Raw genomic sequence first — 21,767 nt, 5'->3', positions numbered from 1 at the left:
TGTTTTGAATGTTACCACTATCTAAATACTCTGAAAAAGATTTGGGTGATGTGAGGATAATCAGCTGAATGTGAGCTTCCAGCGTGACGCTGTGGCCAAAAGAACTAATGTGATCCTGAGATGAAAAACGGGTGAATCTTGAGTAGGGAGGTTATTTGGCACTGGTGTACTGTTGCTGTAATACTATGATCAATTCTGGTGCCCACAATTCAAGAAACATGTTGATTATTTGGAAAGGGTTCAGAGAAGAGCCGTGAGAATGATTAAAGGATTAGAAAACATGCCTTATAGTGACACACTCAAAGAGTTCAATCTATTTAGCTTCACAAAGAAAGAGTTAAGGGCTGACTTGATCATCTTATAAGTACCTATATGGGGAACAAATATTTAATAATGGGATCTTCAATGGGCAGAAAAAATCCAATGGCTGAAAGTTGAAGCTAGTCAAATTCAGACTTCAAATAAGGTGTAAATTTTCAGTGGTGAGAGGACTTAATCGTTGGACCAATTTACCAAAGTGTTTGATGGCTTCTACATCACTGACCATTTTAAAATGAAGATTGGATGTGTTTCAAAAAGATCTGCTCTAGGAATTATTTTGGGGAAGTTCAATGGGCTGTGTTACACAGGAGGTCAGATCAGATGATCATAATGGTCCCTTCTGTCTGTCTATCTAATCTAAAAATTAATGAAATTAGATCATTTCTATTTTTAAAGCTGTTCTCTTCCTATTCTAGGGTCGAATTTTGCATTCTTAATGCATGCAAAGATCCATGGCAATTGTTTCCCTAAGGACTTCATTAATTACACTGGGCTATGTGTACAGAGTTTAATACATTGTCAGTAATGAGAGAGTGCTTTTTTTTCCCCCCACTTATGATTTAGCTCAGTGGCTCTCAACCTTTCTAGACTACTATACTCCTTTCAAGAGTCTGATTTGTCTTGTGTACCCCCACGTTTTACCTCACTTAAAAACTTACAAAATCAGACATAAAAATACAAAAGTGTCACAGCACACTAGTACTGAAAAATTGCTTACTTTCTCATTTTTACCATATAATTATAAAATAAATCTGTTGGCATATAAATATTGTACTTACATAGTATACAGAGCAGCATAAACAAATCATTGTCTAAGAAATTTTAGTTTGTACTGACTTCAGTAGTGCTTTTTATGTAGCCTAGGCAAATATCTGGATGAGTTGATGTACCCCCGGAAGGCATCTGCGTACCCCAGGGGTACATATACCCCTGGCTGAGAACCACTGATTTAGCTGGTCAGGCATCACTTTAACCAAGTCATATTTCTTTTACAGTTGATAGTGACAAACAGGAAATATTCCAGAGGAAGAGGAATGCTGTCTTGGTGAATGGTGTCATTCTGAATGGCCCAATAACAGATTCAAAAGCAGGAGAAAAATTTGTAGAAGATGCCTGTAAGATCATAATGGAGGAGGTCATACAGAAAGCTGCTGATGTAACAGAGAAGGTAAAGCCTTGGAATCAGTTTGAAAATATATTATAATAGATATGAGTGATTAAAAACTTTAGCTTTCCAAGACAGCTGAGTTTTATAGCACATAAATGGCATTGAACTTGCTTTTAGTGTGTGGTTAGGTTTTGAAATGAAATATAGCTGTCTGGATTTAAAAATGTGGCATCATGAAACCTTTTAATAGCATAATTAAATTAAAATATACATTTGCAAGAAAATGTTTCCTACATTACTTTGAAATGCCAATTTTTTTTTTATTTTTTTTTTCTTGGGGTCAAATTTACCCTTGAGTTTGCTGAGCCTGCAGGAGCATTTGTGTCAGAGGCGGATTCAACCCTGAGGAAGGGTGGCTATGGTACCACTGGAGGAGGGCAGCATTACAGACTTGTCTGGGTTCCATAGTGCCCTTATTTGCAGAGGCTATTTGAGAGAGGTGCTGGACAGGTAGGCCTTGCCCATTTGTGGGCTGCATGAGCCAGCTCCATGCCCCTGGCACAACAGCATTTGAAGATCCTGGGATTTCATGGGGTTTGCTGAAGGCAGAATTTGGTCTACAGGTTTATTACGCCTAATAAAGATATACAAAGCAGAAGCAACTCATCTTGGTTTCCATATTCCAGGTTGAGTTTGCAGCTCCAGCAGTTAAAAGCAAAAAGATTATTTTTGTAACCAGAACAAATTTGAGCCGGGAGTCCAGGAGTCCCTAAGACACAATAAAAATAGGATCCCATGAGGCCATTTTTATAGAGTTGCTGTTAAGTGCAATTTTCTTACTTTGGAAATCATTACATTACAGAATCCGTTGGTGAGTGAGGTTATATTACCATAACATTTGTCTTCACCTCAGCCAACATGTATTCATTGCTGGCATTTCCCCCATCATTAGGTTTGTGAATGGCAGCCTCCAGAAAAACTGAAAAAACTTCTCGATCTGGAAATGAGGGATACCGGAGAGCCGCATCAGAGACTCTTGCAACTTTGCCAGGACATTATTCGATACAGCGTCAAAACTAGTAGGAATTTGAGTTCTAATTGTGTTACCTTATTACCCTCAAAAACTCTGAAGTCAGGGTATTTTCTCCTAAACTTTGTTACCCTTCAGGAAACAAGGTGACGTTTTGCTATGTCAACATTTTCTGCGTGCCTGTAACCATATGAAAGCATATGAATGCTTTCATTGGCTGTTCTATAGCTGTTTGAGTAAATGCTGGCATAAGTAATTCTTCTCTCCTTCATATCTAGTCCTTATTGTAAAATGAGAGTATCATACCTGCCAAGCCACCTGGATCCTCACAGTGATCAGATGGATTTCTGAGAGGGACTAAAATCTGTACGATGACATTAAAAAACCCTGCGAGGGATTACCATTGATGTTAAAGGGAGACTCTGCTATTCTAAAGTCTCCTGAAAGACGCCTTTGGCCTCTAGACAGGTATGGAATATGATATAACAATTTACCAAATCAGGCAGGAGAAAGACCTTTATGAATCCCCCAAGACCTTTGCATAGGACTTCCTGCTGTCTGGTTGGTGAGTAGTGATGTCATAGTCACTGCCATTTAATGCAAATAAGGCAAGGTTAAGTCAGCCTGTTGGTCAAGAATGGCACTGCGTTTACTGTTAACGTATAGCAGTCTGTATGCAAAAGGAAAGTCAAAACCTTAATGCATGCTTTAAATCTTTTTTTAAATGTAATCAGGTGACTGAGTGAGGTATATACTGGCTTTTTTCACAAGTGGATACAAATTTCACCTGGAGCATAATCCTGCTACGTGCTGAGTATCCCCTTGTAAAATGCTGGTCAGCCATAATTCCTGCTCAAGACAATGGGGGATGAGTGCTCAGCATCTCAGAAAAGGCACCCAGCACCTTGCAGGATTGACCCCACGTAGGTAACCTTGATGAAAAGCATTCTGCATAACCAAATATCAACTGAAAGAAAAGAGTAACATCTGTTTAGGAAATAGGGTGGTGTATCAAAAGCCTAGTTAGAATTTCAGAAGCATAGCTACATATCCTATACTCAGTGTATTTCAGAAGGTGTGAAGGACATTTGATATAAATTACTGGGTATGTTTCCTGCTAAAGATGCTGTTGCTACAGAATAAAAAAATAATTGAGAGTGAGCATATATTTTTGAAGAACACAGAAATTAGCAGTGCTTATCTGAAGAGTCCCATGCAATATTAATATGCAGATGTCTTTACAATGTCAGTGGAATCTATTATCTTCATTTTGTAATTTTTCTTTACATTTTCATTTGTTGCACTGTGCCACCTTAGAAAATGAATTAAATACAAAAGCAAGATGCACAAACAATGTTACCCTAACTATAAAAGCTAGCAAAAGCTTCAGATTTAAGGCTTCTAGTCTGTCATGAATTCATCCTGTTTTATAATACCTAGTTACAACGTGGTGAACTATAATCCAGATGGTAGCAGACCCTGAACTGAATTGATTTTATGATGAAAACTTTTAGATTACTTTAACATAATTTCTCATTATTGTTATTTATTTAATAGTGCAGCACCCCCAAATGGGGCCACTTAAATTAAGGTAATAAGGTAAAAGACGGTTTCTCTTTTTCTCTATATCTCAGAAATTCTGGTAAAAGAAAGAAACACAATTTTTAAAAAGAAACATTTAGAAAAGCGTTTCCAGAGAGGTTGGCTCTTTAAAATAATTTAACAGAGAAATTAAAAAACACAAAACTTCCTCTCAGGTTGGCAGGGAGGGATATGAAAGAAGAACACTGATGGGGTAGATGAAAATTATCTATAATATCATTCCATTTGTGTCCAAATCCTGCTTGCAGTACTCACATGAATAATCCAACTCACACAAGTAGTCTCACTGCAGTATGAGAAATGACCAAGGAGGATTGGTCGATCAGATCTTAAATAAGTAAAGTTGAGTGCAGGGTTAAAGTGGAAAGTGAAATTTAGGAAGCGAAATGTAGAGTGCAGAGTCAGGCTGCCCTTAACTCTTCCCTCGCAACGTGAGGCTGTATGTGTAAATTCTAGAACTGGTGATTTTTTTTTCAGCAGAAAATATAAATGAAAATGAGAAAAATTGTTTTTGTTAAAATTTTCAGTGGAAATTTTTTTTGGGGGGGGATTAAAACTGAAAGCTGATTTACCCTTCCTCCCCCCAACAAAAAGCTTTCAGTTTTCCAATAAAAAATTGAAATTGTTTAAGGGGGAAAAACTGGTACTTATTGTGAAAGTTTTTGTTTAAACCAAATTTTCCTTCAAAAGTTTCAGCAGGAAGTTTTCAAACAGCCTTAATAAATCCCCCGCTATGAAGAAGGCCAGCAGGAGGCATATGTGCTATTTAAGGCCCACTTACACCTTGTTTGAGCACAGTTATGAATTTCACCCTTTGTGAAAAATTTGGCCAATCTGGGGAAAGAAGAGAGAGAGTCTCGGGGACACTAAAGGGATAATAAAGTAAAATGCTGCTGTTTGTCCATGTAGTATGTTTCAATCTATATACCTGCATCCTGTAGTCATGCAGTAGAGATGCTGTTGTGTTTATTTTCACTTGTGAAGTATACTGGAGTACTTATGTTTCATTTTTAAATCTGCAGATCATCCAAGATTTTTCAATCAGTTGTATGCTGGTATTGATTATTACTCTTTAGTGGCTCGTTTCATTACAGAAGCATTAAACCCAAGTGTGTAAGTGTACCTTTTTTGTACTCATTGAGATGACCCTGGAACACTATTATAACATTCCAGACTTTTTTAAAATTATGAATACCCACTTCAGGTTTCTGTTTACATTAACACAGAGGACTTTTAGCAGGAACCTGGGGATAACAACAGAGTTTGGTTCTGCATCACATAACCATATACTTCAACTTGGCTAAGCTGTTGGAGCCTTTTTCAGTCTGTGGGTCTTAATTTAGGAGTAAAGATCCTCCACTGAAGGGCTTTTGTTTGTCATCCCTTTTACCTGTAAATTTATTCTTATTTAAGGGATCTAGATATGCAATTTAGATATGCTTTTAAAAACAAGCTTATTCAGATAAAGGCTGTCCTCTCAATGAGCCGGACTTTGATCTCACTTCCACCAATGTAAATCCAAGGTAACTTCAGTGGTGATATTTGGGATTTATGCCATTATAATGGAGATCAAATTTGCTCCCAGGTGTTCAAGGTGCAGCTGGTACACATTTTATTTTTTGTTTTCATTGTGTTTGGTGTAAAGTGTTAAATTAATCCATTTTTCTTTCTTGTCCATGGCATCTCAAAGTTATATGCCCTTAAATAAACTTTTCCCATTTTGGGACTGGCATTTTAAAGTTGATGCAAAGTTAGGATTGATATTAGCTGAACTGTCGTAAGCATGCCCAATGGAGTCCTTCAGCCACCGTCAGTATTTGCTCCACATAGTATTAAGTATGGGCACCACAATGAATTTGCACAGATGTTGTATATGTATATGTGCAAGCAATATGGGGAAGATAAAACTGAAGTCTAGGGTCCAAGTACAATTGCTTCAGGTAGGGGGAGCCTTTAGTGTTTTGGGTGTCAAACTACAGAAGCAACAGGAGCTCATACAGTTCAGCACCCACAAAAATTTGTCTAGTTACATTCATGGATGTTATGTTTTCCATACACATTTTCAATCTGAGTGACTTCTGTTTTTGATGACGAGAACAACACACTAAAAAAGTAAAGTCTCCATGAGAGAGCATAGCATGTGTATCTCCTCTGAAACAGTCTGCACTGAACTGAACACAAATGGCTTCCTGATTGGGCGGACAGATATAAGGGTGTAGTAAACAAAAGAATAACTTACATAAAATGGGTAATTTTCCCCTGTAGCGTATGGTTTTATTAGCTGTTGTTCACTTAATCTGAGTCACATGACTGAAATACCTATGCATTGCTTTGAAAATGTAAAGGTCAGTGTTATGATGCTGTTAGGAACAGAGTAAATTGCCATACTGGATTAGACCTTTGGTGTATTGAAATCCAGCACGAGTTGCTTCAGAGGAAGGTGCAAGAAATCACACGGTAGATTGATGTGCGATAAACTGCCACGGAGGGAAGTTTCCTCCTAACCCCTAATAGTTAGAGATTAGTTTAAACCCAGAAGCATGAGATTTTATCTTCCTCCCAAATCTATTTTTATCATTAACATTATAAACTCTGGATATTCTTGTTATCCATATAACTCTCCAGTCCCTCTTTGAATCTTGCCAAATTCTTAGTCTCTGATGTCCTGCGACGAGGAGTTCTGCAGTCTATTGCCAATAATGATACTTTTTATATTTATTCAGATATACATATGAGGTGTCCCCCGTGTTTTTGTTAGTGGAAGAAGCAGTCCTGAAGAGAATGATTGAATTCATAGGCTGGAAAGAAGGTGATGGCATATTTAATCCAGGTAAAAAAACAGCCTTCCATCTTCTGAATTTCAAACTAACCTATAGAAACTGCAGAGAGCTACAGATTAAGAATTTTGTGATTTATTTAACTCGTATAGCGTACTCCAAAAAGCATACAAAATTAAATGACGTAAGGACTTTTAGCTTTAATAAAGTTATTTTACCCAAGCTTCTAGACCACCATAATAAAAATTCTATAAATCTGTATAGTCACATGAAACGAAAGCAGCTGTAGGGCTCAATTAATAAAAAATTACACAGAAGGAATTCTAGAGCCCCTGGAATTGGAGCCCACCCAGTTCTCATTAATATCAATGGTAAGATCAGCTTCAGTGACCTGAGTGGGCAGCAGTCTCAGGCTCCAGTTCTATGTCACTATGAGCTAATCAACTCAGACTGAATTTGGGGTGTGACTGGGCCATTTAAAGGGGTCATAGCTTCAGAGGCCCACAAGTGCTTTACAAAATACATTGAGCAGGAAGTCTCCAAGCAATGTATTAGCTGTTATGGGCCGCATTGTATAGTTTACATAGAGCCCGGCGCTGAGATGAGGGGTGAAGTTGTACTACCTCAGAGGTTGACTGTGTCTCTGGAGCATGTAGGAGGGGTGCATATATGGCACCACCCTGCAGTGCTCCCTTCTGTACTGCTGGCCAGCTCCACTGACTGCTACGAAGGGTCAGCCTTTGAGCTGGTTGTCAGTCCCTAGCACAGGGCTGTGATTGTGCCTGTCCCTTGTGCAAGATGCCTGACCCATGCACCTACACGAGGGTCAGGCACAATGCACCCCTGTATTTTACATCTTTGTATCCATGTGTATCGTGTACAACTCGTATTCATCCAGCACATTTCCTGAAGGCCATTTCTGGTTAATCTTCTCTCTGCCAGCATCTTTGTAAGTATCTGAATAGAAAGCCAGTCAATGGTGTGACAAGGTACTCCTCTGTGTAAACTGCCTACATTTTGGGCATCAATGTTTATCTTAGTAGGAGTGACTTGAGCAAGCTCCTTTTGGTATGATACTGTTTTGAAATGATATGAGCAGGTAGACCATGAAATATTTCTGGTTAAATTTTTTTAAAGGCTACATTTTAATACTTTTTTTGTTTTTGTTTAAAAAGTAGCAATATTGTCAATATATTTCAGCTACAGGTGCATGGGAAGAATGGAATGTAACAATTTATCCCCAAGTCTTTCTGTACCGAATTATTAGCATCAAGATACCAAGCTGTAAGATTCTCCAACCTGCTTCCTGTGGAAAAAGAAGCAAATGTTAAAATATAGTTAGTGGAGGGGATGAGAAATAGTTAATGTATCCCACCAATAAGTGGTAGAAAAGTAAATTAACCATAATTAAAGACATTGGAAATTTGTGGGAAATTATACCAAATTTGTGGATTTTTTTTTTTTTTTTTTTTGTCCTAGATTCTGTGCATGGTTTTAGAAAAACCTCTGGCATGTTCTGCAGATTTTTTTTAAAGCAAATTTACTAAAAATATATCTGAGGACACTAAAAGGTTCTTTAGTACATTAACTGTATCTTTATTTTCTAGCTTCCATAAAACTGAATTTTTATATAAGCCAATCTTGCCTCAAAAAAATCCCATCTGTCTCCTTGAGCTCTTCCATTTCCCTTCCAGATCTTCTCCCAGATATCTTCTATTTCTTCCAGTTCCTCCTAATTGTCTCTTTCCCCTTTTTCCTTTCCAAATGGATTGAGACATGGTTGCCTGAGGGACCATCTCTCTCTCCGTGGTGTACTGTCACAATTGAGATCAGCAGAGGCGCGGGAGCTCCCACAATGTATACAAGAAGGAACTGGTGGCCGGGCATTCTCTATGAGAACTTCTTGGTGTCCGGAATCATTCCCCTGCCATTTGGTCCACTACAGCCCAGATCTGTTAACCTTCCAAGCAAGCAGCAAAGCCTCCTTTTCTTCTCTCATCTCTCAGGCTGTTGAGTAAGGAGTGGGCTATGATGGATATATTTACAGGCTAGTTTTGTGGTTTTAATTTATGGGCTAGGTGCCCACAGCACAAGATGAGTGCCAAGAGTTACTTGTTAGTTTGAATTTCTAAAATATAATAAATGAATATGTTTTGTGGTTTTTTTTGTTTGTTTTTTACAGGTGGCTCTGTTTCTAATATGTATGCTATGAACTTAGCTAGGTATAAATATTGTCCTGACATAAAGGAAAAGGGGCTTTCAGGGCTGCCAAGACTGGTCCTGTTTACATCAGAAGAGGTAACGAAATTGCACCCATCTTCATTATAGATTTTTTTATTAATGAACTTTTTTTCTTTTGCATATGCTGTACATTTCCATGGTGTGTCTAATGCTGTTCCAAGCATAATAAAAGGGTTGTCATTATACAGTGGGAAACATGGTGTGTGGAGATGGCTGGTGGTGAATTCCCCCTGCATAGAGAAACTCCATCTCCTGCCAATCTCTGGTGTTGGGAAAAGGAGAGGTTGTGGTGAAACAGAGCTCCTCTGTCTGATTTCCCACTGACATAAGGTCTAGCAGGAACATACCTCGGTAGTGTAAGTTAAAGCTGCTATCCTGCAGCTTCAGCTTACTTTGGGGCCAGGCAATCAATAGTCAGAAAGCTACAAATGGCTCTCTGCAGCCCCCCTTCTCCACTGGCTCTGAGCACAGCTTGACTGCAGTGGAGAATCAAATCCAACAAAGAGAATCCCGGCAAAACCTTTCACTGAAGCTCTCTGAACAACGCTGATTTAATAACCTACTTCAAAGAATCTAAAAACGTCTTCCTGTTTTAAAGCTTTCAAACACAACATATGCAAAACTCAGATGGGAGACTGTAGTAGGAGGGATGGCCACTGGCACCAATTCTCCTTCAGAGTTTTAGCCTTTAATTAGAGCCTCTTTTCTCCCACCTACATCTCTGCCCCTTGGGCTTTGTGACATCCACAACCCTTTAAACAAACTAGGTTAGGTATAGTTGTGTTTGAGATTAGATTGGCACAGGTGGTATAATTATTATTATTATTATTATTATTATTATTACTTCTGTTACAATAGCAGCTAGAAGCCCCAGTGAGATCTGGGCCCCATTTTGCTGGAAATATATACAAATACAGTAATAGTACAGTGCCTGCCCTTAAGTGCTTACAGCCCCCAAAAGCTTACAATCTAAATGGACAAGGCAAAGGCTTATCCCAGTTTTTCAAATGGGAACCTGGACACAGGAAGCTCATATGGCTTGCCCAAGATAAGAGAAAAATTCTGTGGCAGTGCCAGGGACTGAACCCAGCTGCCCTGAGTCCCTGTTTATTACCTTAACCAGAAATCCATCCTTCCTCTCTCTCTCTCTTTGGTACCTACATACACAGTACGTCTACCTGTGCCCGTAGCATTTGTTGTAATATCTTTAGTTATGTTAATGGGCATTGTACAGAAGTGCTAGAACATTTATCAGTTTAAGAGGGAGGAGACATACATTTGTAGAGATCCTAATTTTTGACCCAGGTTTACCTCTGTTCCACCCAGATTTGGTATTATCTCACTTCTGTTTTTCAAAATAGTTTGCGTCAAATATGATTGATTATTGAGGTTATATGAAAAACTGCTTAAACTCAAGAAGTTGATGCACTGTAATGCCAATTTTCTATTAATTATTTATTGTGTTTTGTTTATTTGTATTGAATAGTACCTAAAGGCCAGGGACCCGCTGTGATGGGCACTGTACAAACATGCAAGAAAGAGATGGCCTCTGCCCTGCAGAGCTTACCATCTAAGTAGAGACAAGAAGTGGATAAGACACACAGATGAGGGAGCACAGGGAGACAATGAGCTGATACTGAGCAGTATCAGCAGTGGTCAGAGCATACTGACTGCTATACGTCCCTCGTTTTAAGACTTAGTCTCAAAATCATGTCTTATATTTGAGTTTTAGCACTATAAGAGGTGGTCTGTTAGTGTTGCACAGCACTGGTGTGCTCAGGCAGGCACTCAGTGCCAATGTGGTACTGTTTTTCAGGAGGTGTTAGACTGAGGGCAGGTCTGTACTACCGTTTAAGTTGATCTAACTTACGTTGCTCAGGGGTGTGAGAAAAACACCCCCCCCCCCCCGAGCGACACAGGTTACAGTGACCTAAGCGCTGTCTCCTGCCAACATAGCTTCTGCCTCTTGCAGAGGTGGAGTAATTATGTCTATGGAAGAGCGCTCTCCCATCAGCATAGAGCGTCTTTACCAGACTGCACCGATGTAGCACTTCTAATATAGACTTCTCTCAGACTTTAAGGCCAGAAGGGACCATCATGATCATCTAGTCTGACCTCCTGCACATTGCAGGGCACAGAACCTCACCCACTCACTCCTGTAATAGACCCCAACCTCTAGCTGAATTCCTCAAATCATGGTTTAAACACTTCAAGTTACAGAGAATTCACCATTTAACTAGTTTAAACCTGTAAGTGACCTGTGCTCCATGCTGCAGAGGAAGGCAAAAGCCCCCCAGGGTCTCTATCAATCTGACTTGGGGGGAAATTCCTTCCCAACCCCAAATATGGTAATCAGTTAGACCCTGAGCATGTGGGCAAGGCCCACCAGCCAGACACCTGGGAAAAAATTCTCTGTAGTAACTCAGAGCCCGCCCCCTCTAGTGTCCCATCTGTTGATGATATTTGCTGCTAGCAGTCACAGGTTGGCTACCTGCCATTATAGGCAGTCTCTGCTCTCTTGCTGTAAGGTAAAGTAAGTTTAGATAACATGCACTCTAACTCAAGGAGATAGAAAATCCTTAGCTACTTGAAATAATGGTGGTCTATGGAGGAAACTGCACGTACCTTTGCTGGACAGTTCCTCAGTGGCACTTGAGATAGCAGCAGCAGCAGAAAAATTATTAGTGTCCTGCCTTCCTGAGTTTTAGCTGGTGTTTCTGAACCTGTGATACATAACTGAGTACAACTCAAGCTACAGTCATTAACCACATTTTTATCATTTTTCTTTTTCATTATATTTGAATCTTATCTGATTTTGTTTGGGAATAAGAACATTATAGTGGGCCAGAAAGATGAGAATGTAGTGAAATTGAGACTAAGAGAAGAAAGGAAATGCATGAGAAATTGCAATGAATACTTTAATCCTGGTAGTTTTTTGGTGTGATGAAATGGAACCCCTCCGCAATGTGACTTGATCAGACCTGTAAACTAAGTATGAGAGTACAATATTAAGCATCCCCTCTGCTCTGCTACTTAGATTACAATAGACCTAATGAGTAATAAAGCCATCTCATAACAACATAATTGCTTTATGTGCTCCGGTTTCCAGAAAACTTTTCAAAAACAAGAAAATAATTTTTATTCTAATATCTTCATGTGTGCAGGACAAGGTTACATTGTGTTTGGAATTATAACAAAAAATACTAACTTGTTCATTCCCTAGTCAAAATAATCCCATATACTCTCCCCCCCACCCCATTTTAAATGTACTGGTATTCAGTTTGGTCTTGTGCTTTGAAAAGGTTTCTTTTTTCAACCTGAATTGTTAAAGGTATTATATCTTCCTCAAAAGAAGATTGCAAAGAGCTTACTTAAAATAGGAACTCTAAGCCGTGTTATAAATGGATTGACACTGTAGATTGACTGTAGTTTCTGTAAATACCTGTGCATCTTTTGCTAAAATGGTGCTATGTAACTTATTACATTAGTGTGTTTAGCAAATAATAAACAGTATATTTTGGAGCCAGCATATTGGAGACTATTTTTTTCTTTTAGTCCAGTGATGGAAGCCCTCCAAAGCTATGCTCTAGCACAACTCTTATCCTCTTTACAATGATAGCTTCTGGCCATACACTTATGGCCTGTTTCTGCTCCCATTGAAATCCAAGGCACAGCTCCTATTTCAGTGGGACCAGATTGGACTCTTAAAAGTCCAGAAATGACACATCTTCATGTTGTTTTCCTTAGGGATTCAGTCAGTTCCCATTTTTTTTTGTTTCTCAGTATCTCAAATGCTGCAGCTGCACTTATGTTCTTGCCCCTGTCCACATTTCATAATAAGATCTACGATTTGGTGATCTGCTTTTATCTACCAACTTCTAGATTTTGCAGATCCATTCCTTTCTGGAGCAATTTGATTATTCCCAGTGACTGAGCTTTTCATTTGAACATAGTGGTAAAAGTCAGTGGTATAAACTAGCTTTTTTGTTTGTTTGTTTCATTGCAGTTATTAATTATTTATTTAATCGTTCAGAAGTCATTTGAAACTCTCTGTTGCTGGAGTCCGAATCTCTCATGAACAAAAAAACATTGCAGCTCTATAATATATTACCAATTAGTGATGTAATTTGATGTAACACAAGATTAATTATCCACCTATGTATACTATTATTCTTGCAATAGTCTAAATGAATGAGTCCTAAAGGTTTTGTGAATGTGTCATGTTAGAAAATTAAACAGTTTTAAGATTGACTGATATTAGCTGTTAGTATTTTGTGTGCATTTAGTTGAAAGGAAAAAAATCTTCCTGTTTTTTTTTTTTTGTTTTTTTTGTTTTTTTAAAGAGAGAGAAAAAGAAAACCCTTTGAGATGATCCATCGCATCAAAATAAGCGTGACAGGCTTGAATACCCTTAATATATTCATACTCACACATTAAAGTGCTGTACATTTTTCATAATTATGTTCCTCTGTAACTGCTTTTGTGTGAACCCTCTGGAAGAAAATGGAATTAATCAATCACCTGGCTTCACCTCCTGTATGATGAGAAACAATTCTAGATATCTTCAGGGTTGTTGGAATGTATGTTATTTTAACCCCTAAAATAATAACATGAAGGATTTGCTTCAATTTTCCAACAAGAGCAATTTTAAAATACCCATTCAGATTTAGGGCAAGCTTAATCCTGCAAGGTGCTGAGAGCTCGTGTGAGATGCTAAGGGTGCATCAGAATCTACTAGCTCCTATGGGAGATGAATGCATTTAGCATCTTGCAGGTGCTTCTCAGTACCTTGCAGAATGGAATCCTAAAGGCTTGTCTAAACTTGAAAGTTAATTTGGATTAAGGCAGGGTGTGAATTTAAAGTGCACTAGCTAACTGTGACCATGAATGAAGATAAACCAGAACAAGGTACTCTTATTTTGGGGTAAGTGTCTTCACATGGAGTTACTTCAGAATAACTCCATGAGTAGTAAAGCCCTAGGTCACAAAGATGAAATTTAGAAATATGGTAAAATATGAAACTCTGAATCTTTGCATTAAACAGAAGAAAAACTACAATGCAGAGATTGTTGACTTGATTCTTATTCACACTAAAGCCACTTTCCACCACTCTCATAATGTAAACGCCCACTTTAAGGCCCCTTCACACTGCTAGAGTGATGTAAAGTGGACTAGTGTATGTTTACTTCTACTTTTAAGGCCCCTTTGAGCTGTATACAGTGTCTTTAGTATAAATGAGAAGCAGGTTTTGTGTGTGCACACTTGTGTGAAGATATTGTTATGGTATCTTTTTATCAGTATCTTAAATGTGGCCCACATTACTCTTTGCCTCGTTATCTATTGTACTATTCAGTGCATGTCATTTGACTTTAGCGATCTTGTTTCTGCACAGCATTCACAATTTGTTGTTTGCATTAGGAAATATAGTTAGTGATATGACTATGGTCAAATATTGATGTCGTTTATACACCATGTCAAGTTTTTTTTAATTGCTTGTTGGTTTACTTTTTTGATGTCTTTTTTTCATTTACTCAGTGTCATTACTCCATGAACAAGGCAGCTTCTTTCCTGGGCATTGGCACGCAGAATGTTTACTTCATCACAACAGATGCAAGGTAAGTAAACAGAGTCACTGCCGTGGTCTGATCCTTTTAAAATGCAGTAGTGCTGTAAGTAAGTAACCTATTTGAACATAACTGAAAAAGTTTTAAATCTGTGTCCCTTAGAGGTAAGATGATACCTGAGGAACTGGAGAAACAAGTCCAGCGAGCCAGGAAAGAGGTGAGAGGGGGAGAGAGAGCGAGCATGCAGGCTGCGCGTTTGTGCATTTGAATGAAAGGGGAATAAGAGTGAGCGAAAGTTACAATAGGGCAGTTCATATACAAATGTTCTTACACGTGCAACCTGCTTGCCACAAATTGTTCAGTAAGCCAGGAATTCCGGGGGATTTGCTGTACAAGGCCATTAACATTTCCCAAGGCCTTTGCTATTGTTAATCATAGTTCAAGTAATGCTGCTCTGAAGGAATCTAGTACATCTTTTCTGCTTACAATATTCCATTTACCCTCAAGCCTTCGTAAATTGACATGATAAATGTATTGCTTTAAACTGTTGTTGCTTTCTTGATTATAATGTAATGATCTTAACTGTAGCAAAAGCTATAAGAGAAGAATCTGCAAATGTTAGGAAGCATGTGGAATAAAGGCCTGTTGTCTTAGCTTTTAGTACCACATTCCACCCCGCCCATTGTAGTGACAGGGATCAGAGATTCCATCCAGTGTTTATGTTCCTCCAGGGATTCTGCCATCCGGGAATATGGGTGGGGATAGCATTTGCAGGGACTAGGGTATTGCACTGTGGGATATATTTTGCGGCTCCTTTGAGCAGCAGCAAAGTGTGTGCCCACAGTTTGCCAGCTAGCACTTGTTACTGACAGTAGTTTATGAACTCGCTGGCTTGTGGACCAGAACATGACTCCTAAGATTCAGATAATCTCTCCTTGGGTTGGTTAGCTGGGCCTTCCTCTATGCACCCAACTTGTGCATCAAAGCAGCAAGGGCTGGGATTGAGCCCTTAGTCCTCAATCTGGGAATCGCATACAGACACCTGGTGTGCCGTCTAGGATGTTAATGTGCTGGATCACGCACAATGGGGCTGACACTTACACCTACTTTCCCATCACTGGCAATGGAGTCAGAGGTGACAGTGCCATCCTGCCTTGCTCCAGGACAGCAGAAAAAGCTTTCAATCAGGGCTGACCTGCAGGTATATCCTTAACCAAAAACTGACAGTTATTTCCTCACCATGTACCATATCGAGTTGACTGACTACTGATTTATTGTGGGCCTAATTGGATTGCAAAACAAATTCCTCCTTCACCCCTCCACTCCCCCAGACAGCTAAAGCAGAAGACCTACACTTCACTCATTTTGAGCAGGTAGGAGAGCGCAGAAGTGAAAATAAAACTGGACAACTAAAAAGCAATAAATTAGCTGGGCTAATAGGGAAAAATTCCTTGCTCAGGTAAGAAAAGGACTTTCCTTTCTTGGCCTGCAAATGAACTGTTGATAGATTTTTTTTGGATGTTTTTAGAGAAAAGCACCTAAAAGAAGAGTGGGCTAGATCCATTTGTGTTGCACTGATTTTTATAGAAAAGACAACTTTTCCCTTTATTAAAAATGTTCTGGTTACAGATTTGCTTTCTTTCATAATGTTTATTATTGTTTCATTTGCCTTGAAATGGGAACGACAAGCATCTTGAAAGGTTCTCTCATTTCAGTTTAGGTTCTGTAAGTACCTCTCTCCTTGATGAAACGCTATTTTATAATTTTTCCACAGCAATATACCTCAGTGAATCACAGTAAATATTCTTATGACACCAGAGGACTATTTTTTCCTATTCTGCAGTGGTGGAAGTGCATGAGTGTTCTATAAAGCATAACAAAGAGACAAAGTGGGTGAGGTAATATCTTCTCTTGGACCAACTTCTCCTGGTGAGAGAGACAAGCTTTCGAGCTTACATAGAGTCCAGACATAAAGAAGAGCATTGTGTAAGCCTGAAAACTTGTCTCTCACCAACGGCAGGTGGTTCAATAAAAGATATGATCTTACCACCATGTCTATCCAATATCCTGAGATCAACACTGCATAAGGCATAATAGACAAGAACGCCTAGGCCTCTTTCGTAACAGGATACGACTAGACCTGGTACTTAGAGCAAAAAGGAAAAAACTCAGAAAAGAGGATTTGCTTAATTATAACGGCAAGCAGAATAAAAACATGCTTCCTTTACTTACTAAAAATGTTATGGTCATTATCAAGAATTCATAGAGGACCCAATCCTGTTGGCCTAATTCAGGCAAACCCCTTGTTGGCTTCAGTGGGAGTTTTGCCTTTGCCTGTTCATTTACTGAGGGAGCAGACCAGCAGGGATTCTTCAACGAATTGTTGTTAAATGTAATGAATATATCGAGTTATTGCCAGGGCAGAAGTGTTGCTTCACTTGGTACTTTAATTTCAGGCCCTTTTGTTGTGTTTCAGATTAGTTGACTTGTTTTAAACTGTGAGAGGAATGAGACATTACAGGCTGTGATTTTTGTGAACGTATGGGCCTGAGTCTCATTTACATTAAGGCCTTTTACACTGCTCTGGAAGCGTAAGTAAAATTGACTCCCCTTGCACGGCCCTTTGACATGGATAGGTGTAAAGTTGCCTTAGTGTGATTGTGAATGAGGCCTATATGTCTTCAATAGATGCTTAAAAGTAAGTGACAGTTATTTAAAGTTGGTCTGGATTTCATTTGAAATAAAACATCACATTGCCAGATTGTCAACCACTATAAATTGAAATGAATGGAGCGACACTGATTTACATCAGCTGAGGATCTGGCCCTAAAAATAAATCAGAGAGAGGTCCCTCTTGTTAGCCTGAAATTAAGCATGTAGTTGATGAGAAATCCCAAATTTAACAGTTTAATACCAGTTTTAGTGTGTATGCAGTGATGATTTTATGTACATTACCATCCTTTGGCCATGACCTTGAGTGGTGCAGAGGACTGACCGCTCCCATTGACCTGAGAATTCCATCGCTCAGTGCTGCTTGGGATGAATTTAGCTTCTCTAAATAAATGTAAACCTGGTTGCATGTGCAACTCTCACTGACATCAGTAAGAGCTACAAGTTTGGCAGAATTCTGTCTACTATTGTAATCACCCTGCTAGGATTAACTGAACAGGAAAACTTCTGCTGCTGAGGCCAAAAGGGAAAGAGAGATTTGCCAGAGACCTCAAAGCTGCCAAAAGTTTCACTTCCCAATCTATCTAATCTGTCTGAGAGAGAGATGGCAGAAGATCTCACTATATGTTTAACCACTGCCTATAATCCTTACTATGTTCAGAAGAGTAGGACGGACACACTGACTTGCTGTGGGGCACTGACATTAGGGTTAGTGATAATTGTTCCAGCTTTAGAATATGCTGGCACTTTCTGCCAAGGCAGAAAGTGTTACCAAGCTCAGCCTTCCTCTGCACTAAGCAGGGTGAAGAATACAAGCACTGCAGAGGTAATGCAGGTGGGATCCCCTGAGAGATGAGGGGTCACTTCCTTGCCTCATAGTTGAACTAATGGTGCCATCAATATTAGGCAGAGCTGCAGCAAACACAGCAGTGAGAGGGAAAGGATTGTGAAATGACAATTAAAGTAAAAAAGAGAGATGTCAACTATGCAACATACTTTCATCTTTACAGGGCTCAGAGCTGTCAAAATATAGTCTGCATCTAGTGGAGTCCAGCCCATGACAATATGTCATCCTGGTTTTCGAAAGTCAGCACTTTTAAATACAGTACCTCATATGTTAGCCTTTTACTGCTGAGAAACTAAAATGTAGACAGTTATACCTGCCCTACTTTTCTAGACCTTGTTATATTTTAGCTCAGTATGCATATTAGAGGATGTGAACAGTGGAAATGACATTTCTTTGTTTTGGATCATTTCACAGGGGGCAGCACCATTTCTTGTCTGTGCCACAGCTGGTACAACTGTGTTGGGAGCATTTGATCCTCTGGATAAAATAGCTGATATCTGTGAAAAACATGGTCTTTGGCTGCATGTGGATGTAAGTTAGTTTATATACCATGTAGTTTTAGTATTGCTTCAGCATTGTTGATGCTTTCTTCGGCTCCTGTGATATTTCCATGCACTCAGAAATTAGACAGGCGTTTAATTCCATTTGCCATTCTTTGCATGGGTTTCTCTGCTAAGTTCCGCTTGCTGAAAACCAGCAAAGAAGTGGGTTTTGAAACCTGGTCAAAGTCTTTTTGCAGATTGCCAGATTGTACTTTTAAGAATGCTTCTAAACAGCTTCCCACTCCTTCCTCCCACCCAAAAAACAAAACCAAACCCCATGCAGTTTTGAAGAGGAGAACTGTACAGAAATATTCCTTCAAATTCCTTCAACTTCTTAATGTGGGCTGGATATAGCATAATTACTGTTAGCCGGGTCAAAGTCAAATGTTCCCAGTAAGACTAACAAGACTTGTAGTCCATTAATGAGTGTATAGTGGTCCAAATGAGAGCAGAATCTGCCTTGATCACAATAACTGATGGCTGTCTCTCATTCGTGGATTTGGCTTTCCTGTTGACCCACTTAAATTTTCCTGGGCTGCTCAGAATAAAATGTTCTCTAACCCTTTTTTTCATTGTATGATAAGGTTTTAATCTCATACAAGTGAAAGGTTGGAAAGTTGAATTTATTATCTGTCTGGAGTAACCATTGAGTTACTAGTATGAAGAGTTAATTTTTTTAAAATTGTTTAATCTAAAATTAAATCTTGTAGGCCAGATTCTTCTTCTTAATTACACTAGTATAAATCCAGAATAACTTGGCTGAAGTCTATGGAATTACTCAGGATTTAGACCAATGTAGTCAGAGGAAAATCTGGACCTGGGTCTATAGGGAAGATTTAATGTTGTTTGTTTTTGCTTTTGAACACTTTAAGATTTTTTGTAATGGAAATGACCTGAGTTTTAAATAAAACTTTTTTTATATTTAACCTGATCATGCTTCCAACTGAGTCAGTGAGTTTTGCCATTGATTTGATGGATAGGCCCTATTCATTTTAATATAAGAGCTGGAGAAATAGCATGGTTAGGGCATTGCTTATCAAATCTAATATTTTTGATCTGATAATTGTCCTAGACCTGTGGTTCCTAAATTGCAGTCTGAGAAGTACTTGCTAGTGGCCTGCAGAGAGCTGGCTTTTCTTGTTTCCAGCTGCTAAATCGTACTAAGAAGCTAAAAAGATAATAATTTAATATTAGGAAAATTCTACTTTTCCAAGTATGCAATTGCTGTAGTTGCCCCAGGGATCTTACTTGATTTGCAGAGGAAGGGGAGGTGTCCTGCACAATCCTGAATGGGATGATATGCAGTGAGCACGGGAACTTTGCTATTAAGATGTGGCCCACATTATGAAAAAGTTTGAGAATTCTTATCCTAGGCTGATAGTGGGTGGTAGGTATTTGTGTGTGCATGTAGACTCTATAGACCCTGTAACCCTATATTTTATTAATTTGTATAGCCATACATATCTAGTCAAGCTCAGTAATGTGGAGTGAGTACTCTTGTAACTGCAGAAAAGAACTCAAGTGATATTCATAATATGATCAATGATGAATATAAGAAAAAAAACAAGTAAACACAGGAACTTGTAATTCAGAAATAAACTTCAGGAGTCATGGTGATCAGAGGCCATTCTGAAAAGAAACAGCAACCCCATGTACACTGAAAATAGTGTTTGAAAGCTAAAAACCCAGTTCTGTGCTGATTTATGCATTGTGCAGTCCAATGGTTATCAAGCCAACACCTAATATGGGCCTGTTTATAATTTTGAAAAAATGAAGAACAATTAAAATCAAATGACTTTGAGTAGATGTAAATGCTCTATACAGCAGGGCCATATTCTGATGTCAGTTACACTGGTGTGAATCAGAGTCACTCTGTTGGCTTCAGTCCCAAGAGCTATTCACCATGCTGTCTAAAATTGAAGTCAGCAGAGTTATTCCAGATTTACACAGGTGTAACTCAGTTCCAAAGCTTACCCTATGTCAAACAATATTAGGGAAACTACATTTTCATAAGATTTCCTTCTCCAAATATAAAAAAAATCACAACACTTTAAATTACAAGTTTCAGAGTAGCAGCCGTGTTAGTCTGTATCCGCAAAAAGAAGAACAGGAGTACTTGTGGCACCTTAGAGACTAACAAATTTGTTAGTCTCTAAGGTGCCACAAGTACTCCTGTTCTTCTTTTTTAAATTACAAGTTTGTGGATGCAGAACTTTTTGTGGGTTTTGTGTGTTACACTGTATTTCAAGAGTTAACTTGTTGATTATGAAATGCAGGGCCTAATGTGGTGATTTTGTCTTTATTGTCTAGAGAGAAACTCTGAATAAAAATGAAAAGCTCCGTTTGTTATCACACACATAGTTAAGGTTCTAAGACAATACAACTTTATCCAACTTCCATTGAATTAAGGGGAGTTTTTCTGTTGACTTTAATGGGTGTTGGATCAATCCCGTAGCCAGTGAATGGGCATTTAGCATAAATGAAGTTTATTCGCAGCTCTTCCACAGAATTGCTGTGTGTGATCTTGGGGAACTCACTGAACCTCCTTGTACTTCCTTTCCCATTTGTAAAATTGGAATAATAACTATTAATAGTTACAAGGAAGTTGTGGGACTTTGTGATTCACAGGTGGAGAGAAGTACTGAGTAGTACACTTCTACCTCGATATAACGCTATCCTCGGGAGCCAGAAAATCTTACCGCGTTATAGGTGAAACCGCATTATATTGAACTTGCTTTGATCCACTGGAGTGCGCAGCCCCGCCCCCTCCGGGAGCACTGCTTTACTGCCTTATATCTGAATTCATGTTATAGTGGGTCGCGTTATATCGAGGTAGCGGTGTATTATTAAAATTTTATTCCTTCCTGTATGAGAAAAAGGGTAGTCCAGTGGTGAGGGCACTAGCCTAGGACTTGGGAGACCTGCGTTTAATTCCCTATTTTGCTGCAGACTTACTGTATGATCTGAGAGGCAAGTCACTTATTCCCTAGGAGCCTTAGTTCCCCATCTGTAAAATGGGAATAATAGCACTTCCCTACTTCACAGGTTTTCTGGGGATAAATACA

At 38.9% G+C, this 21,767-nt stretch overlaps 1 protein-coding gene across 2 annotated transcripts in view; it reads left to right on the top strand.

Moving 5' to 3' along the window:
* The window catches only part of GADL1 (glutamate decarboxylase like 1), a 102,653-nt gene that overhangs the window by 19,405 nt on the left and 61,481 nt on the right, over positions 1 to 21,767 (top strand). The window contains exons 2-9 of one of the 2 annotated variants that reach the window (XM_034760839.1): positions 1,317 to 1,489; positions 2,382 to 2,508; positions 5,084 to 5,174; positions 6,785 to 6,891; positions 9,021 to 9,136; positions 14,615 to 14,694; positions 14,806 to 14,860; positions 18,575 to 18,691. In XM_034760839.1, the coding sequence (XP_034616730.1) occupies positions 1,317 to 1,489; positions 2,382 to 2,508; positions 5,084 to 5,174; positions 6,785 to 6,891; positions 9,021 to 9,136; positions 14,615 to 14,694; positions 14,806 to 14,860; positions 18,575 to 18,691 (866 nt within the window). Of the gene's footprint in view, positions 1 to 1,316; positions 1,490 to 2,381; positions 2,509 to 2,737; positions 2,928 to 5,083; positions 5,175 to 6,784; positions 6,892 to 9,020; positions 9,137 to 14,614; positions 14,695 to 14,805; positions 14,861 to 18,574; positions 18,692 to 21,767 lie in introns of those variants that run through there. The other variant, XM_034760840.1, reaches the window with a different exon arrangement.

Source organism: Trachemys scripta, chromosome 2 (assembly GCF_013100865.1).
Source record: "Trachemys scripta elegans isolate TJP31775 chromosome 2, CAS_Tse_1.0, whole genome shotgun sequence".
In the NCBI taxonomy this organism is placed as follows: Eukaryota; Metazoa; Chordata; order Testudines; family Emydidae; genus Trachemys; species Trachemys scripta.
This window is presented reverse-complemented; position numbering and strand designations above follow the sequence as displayed.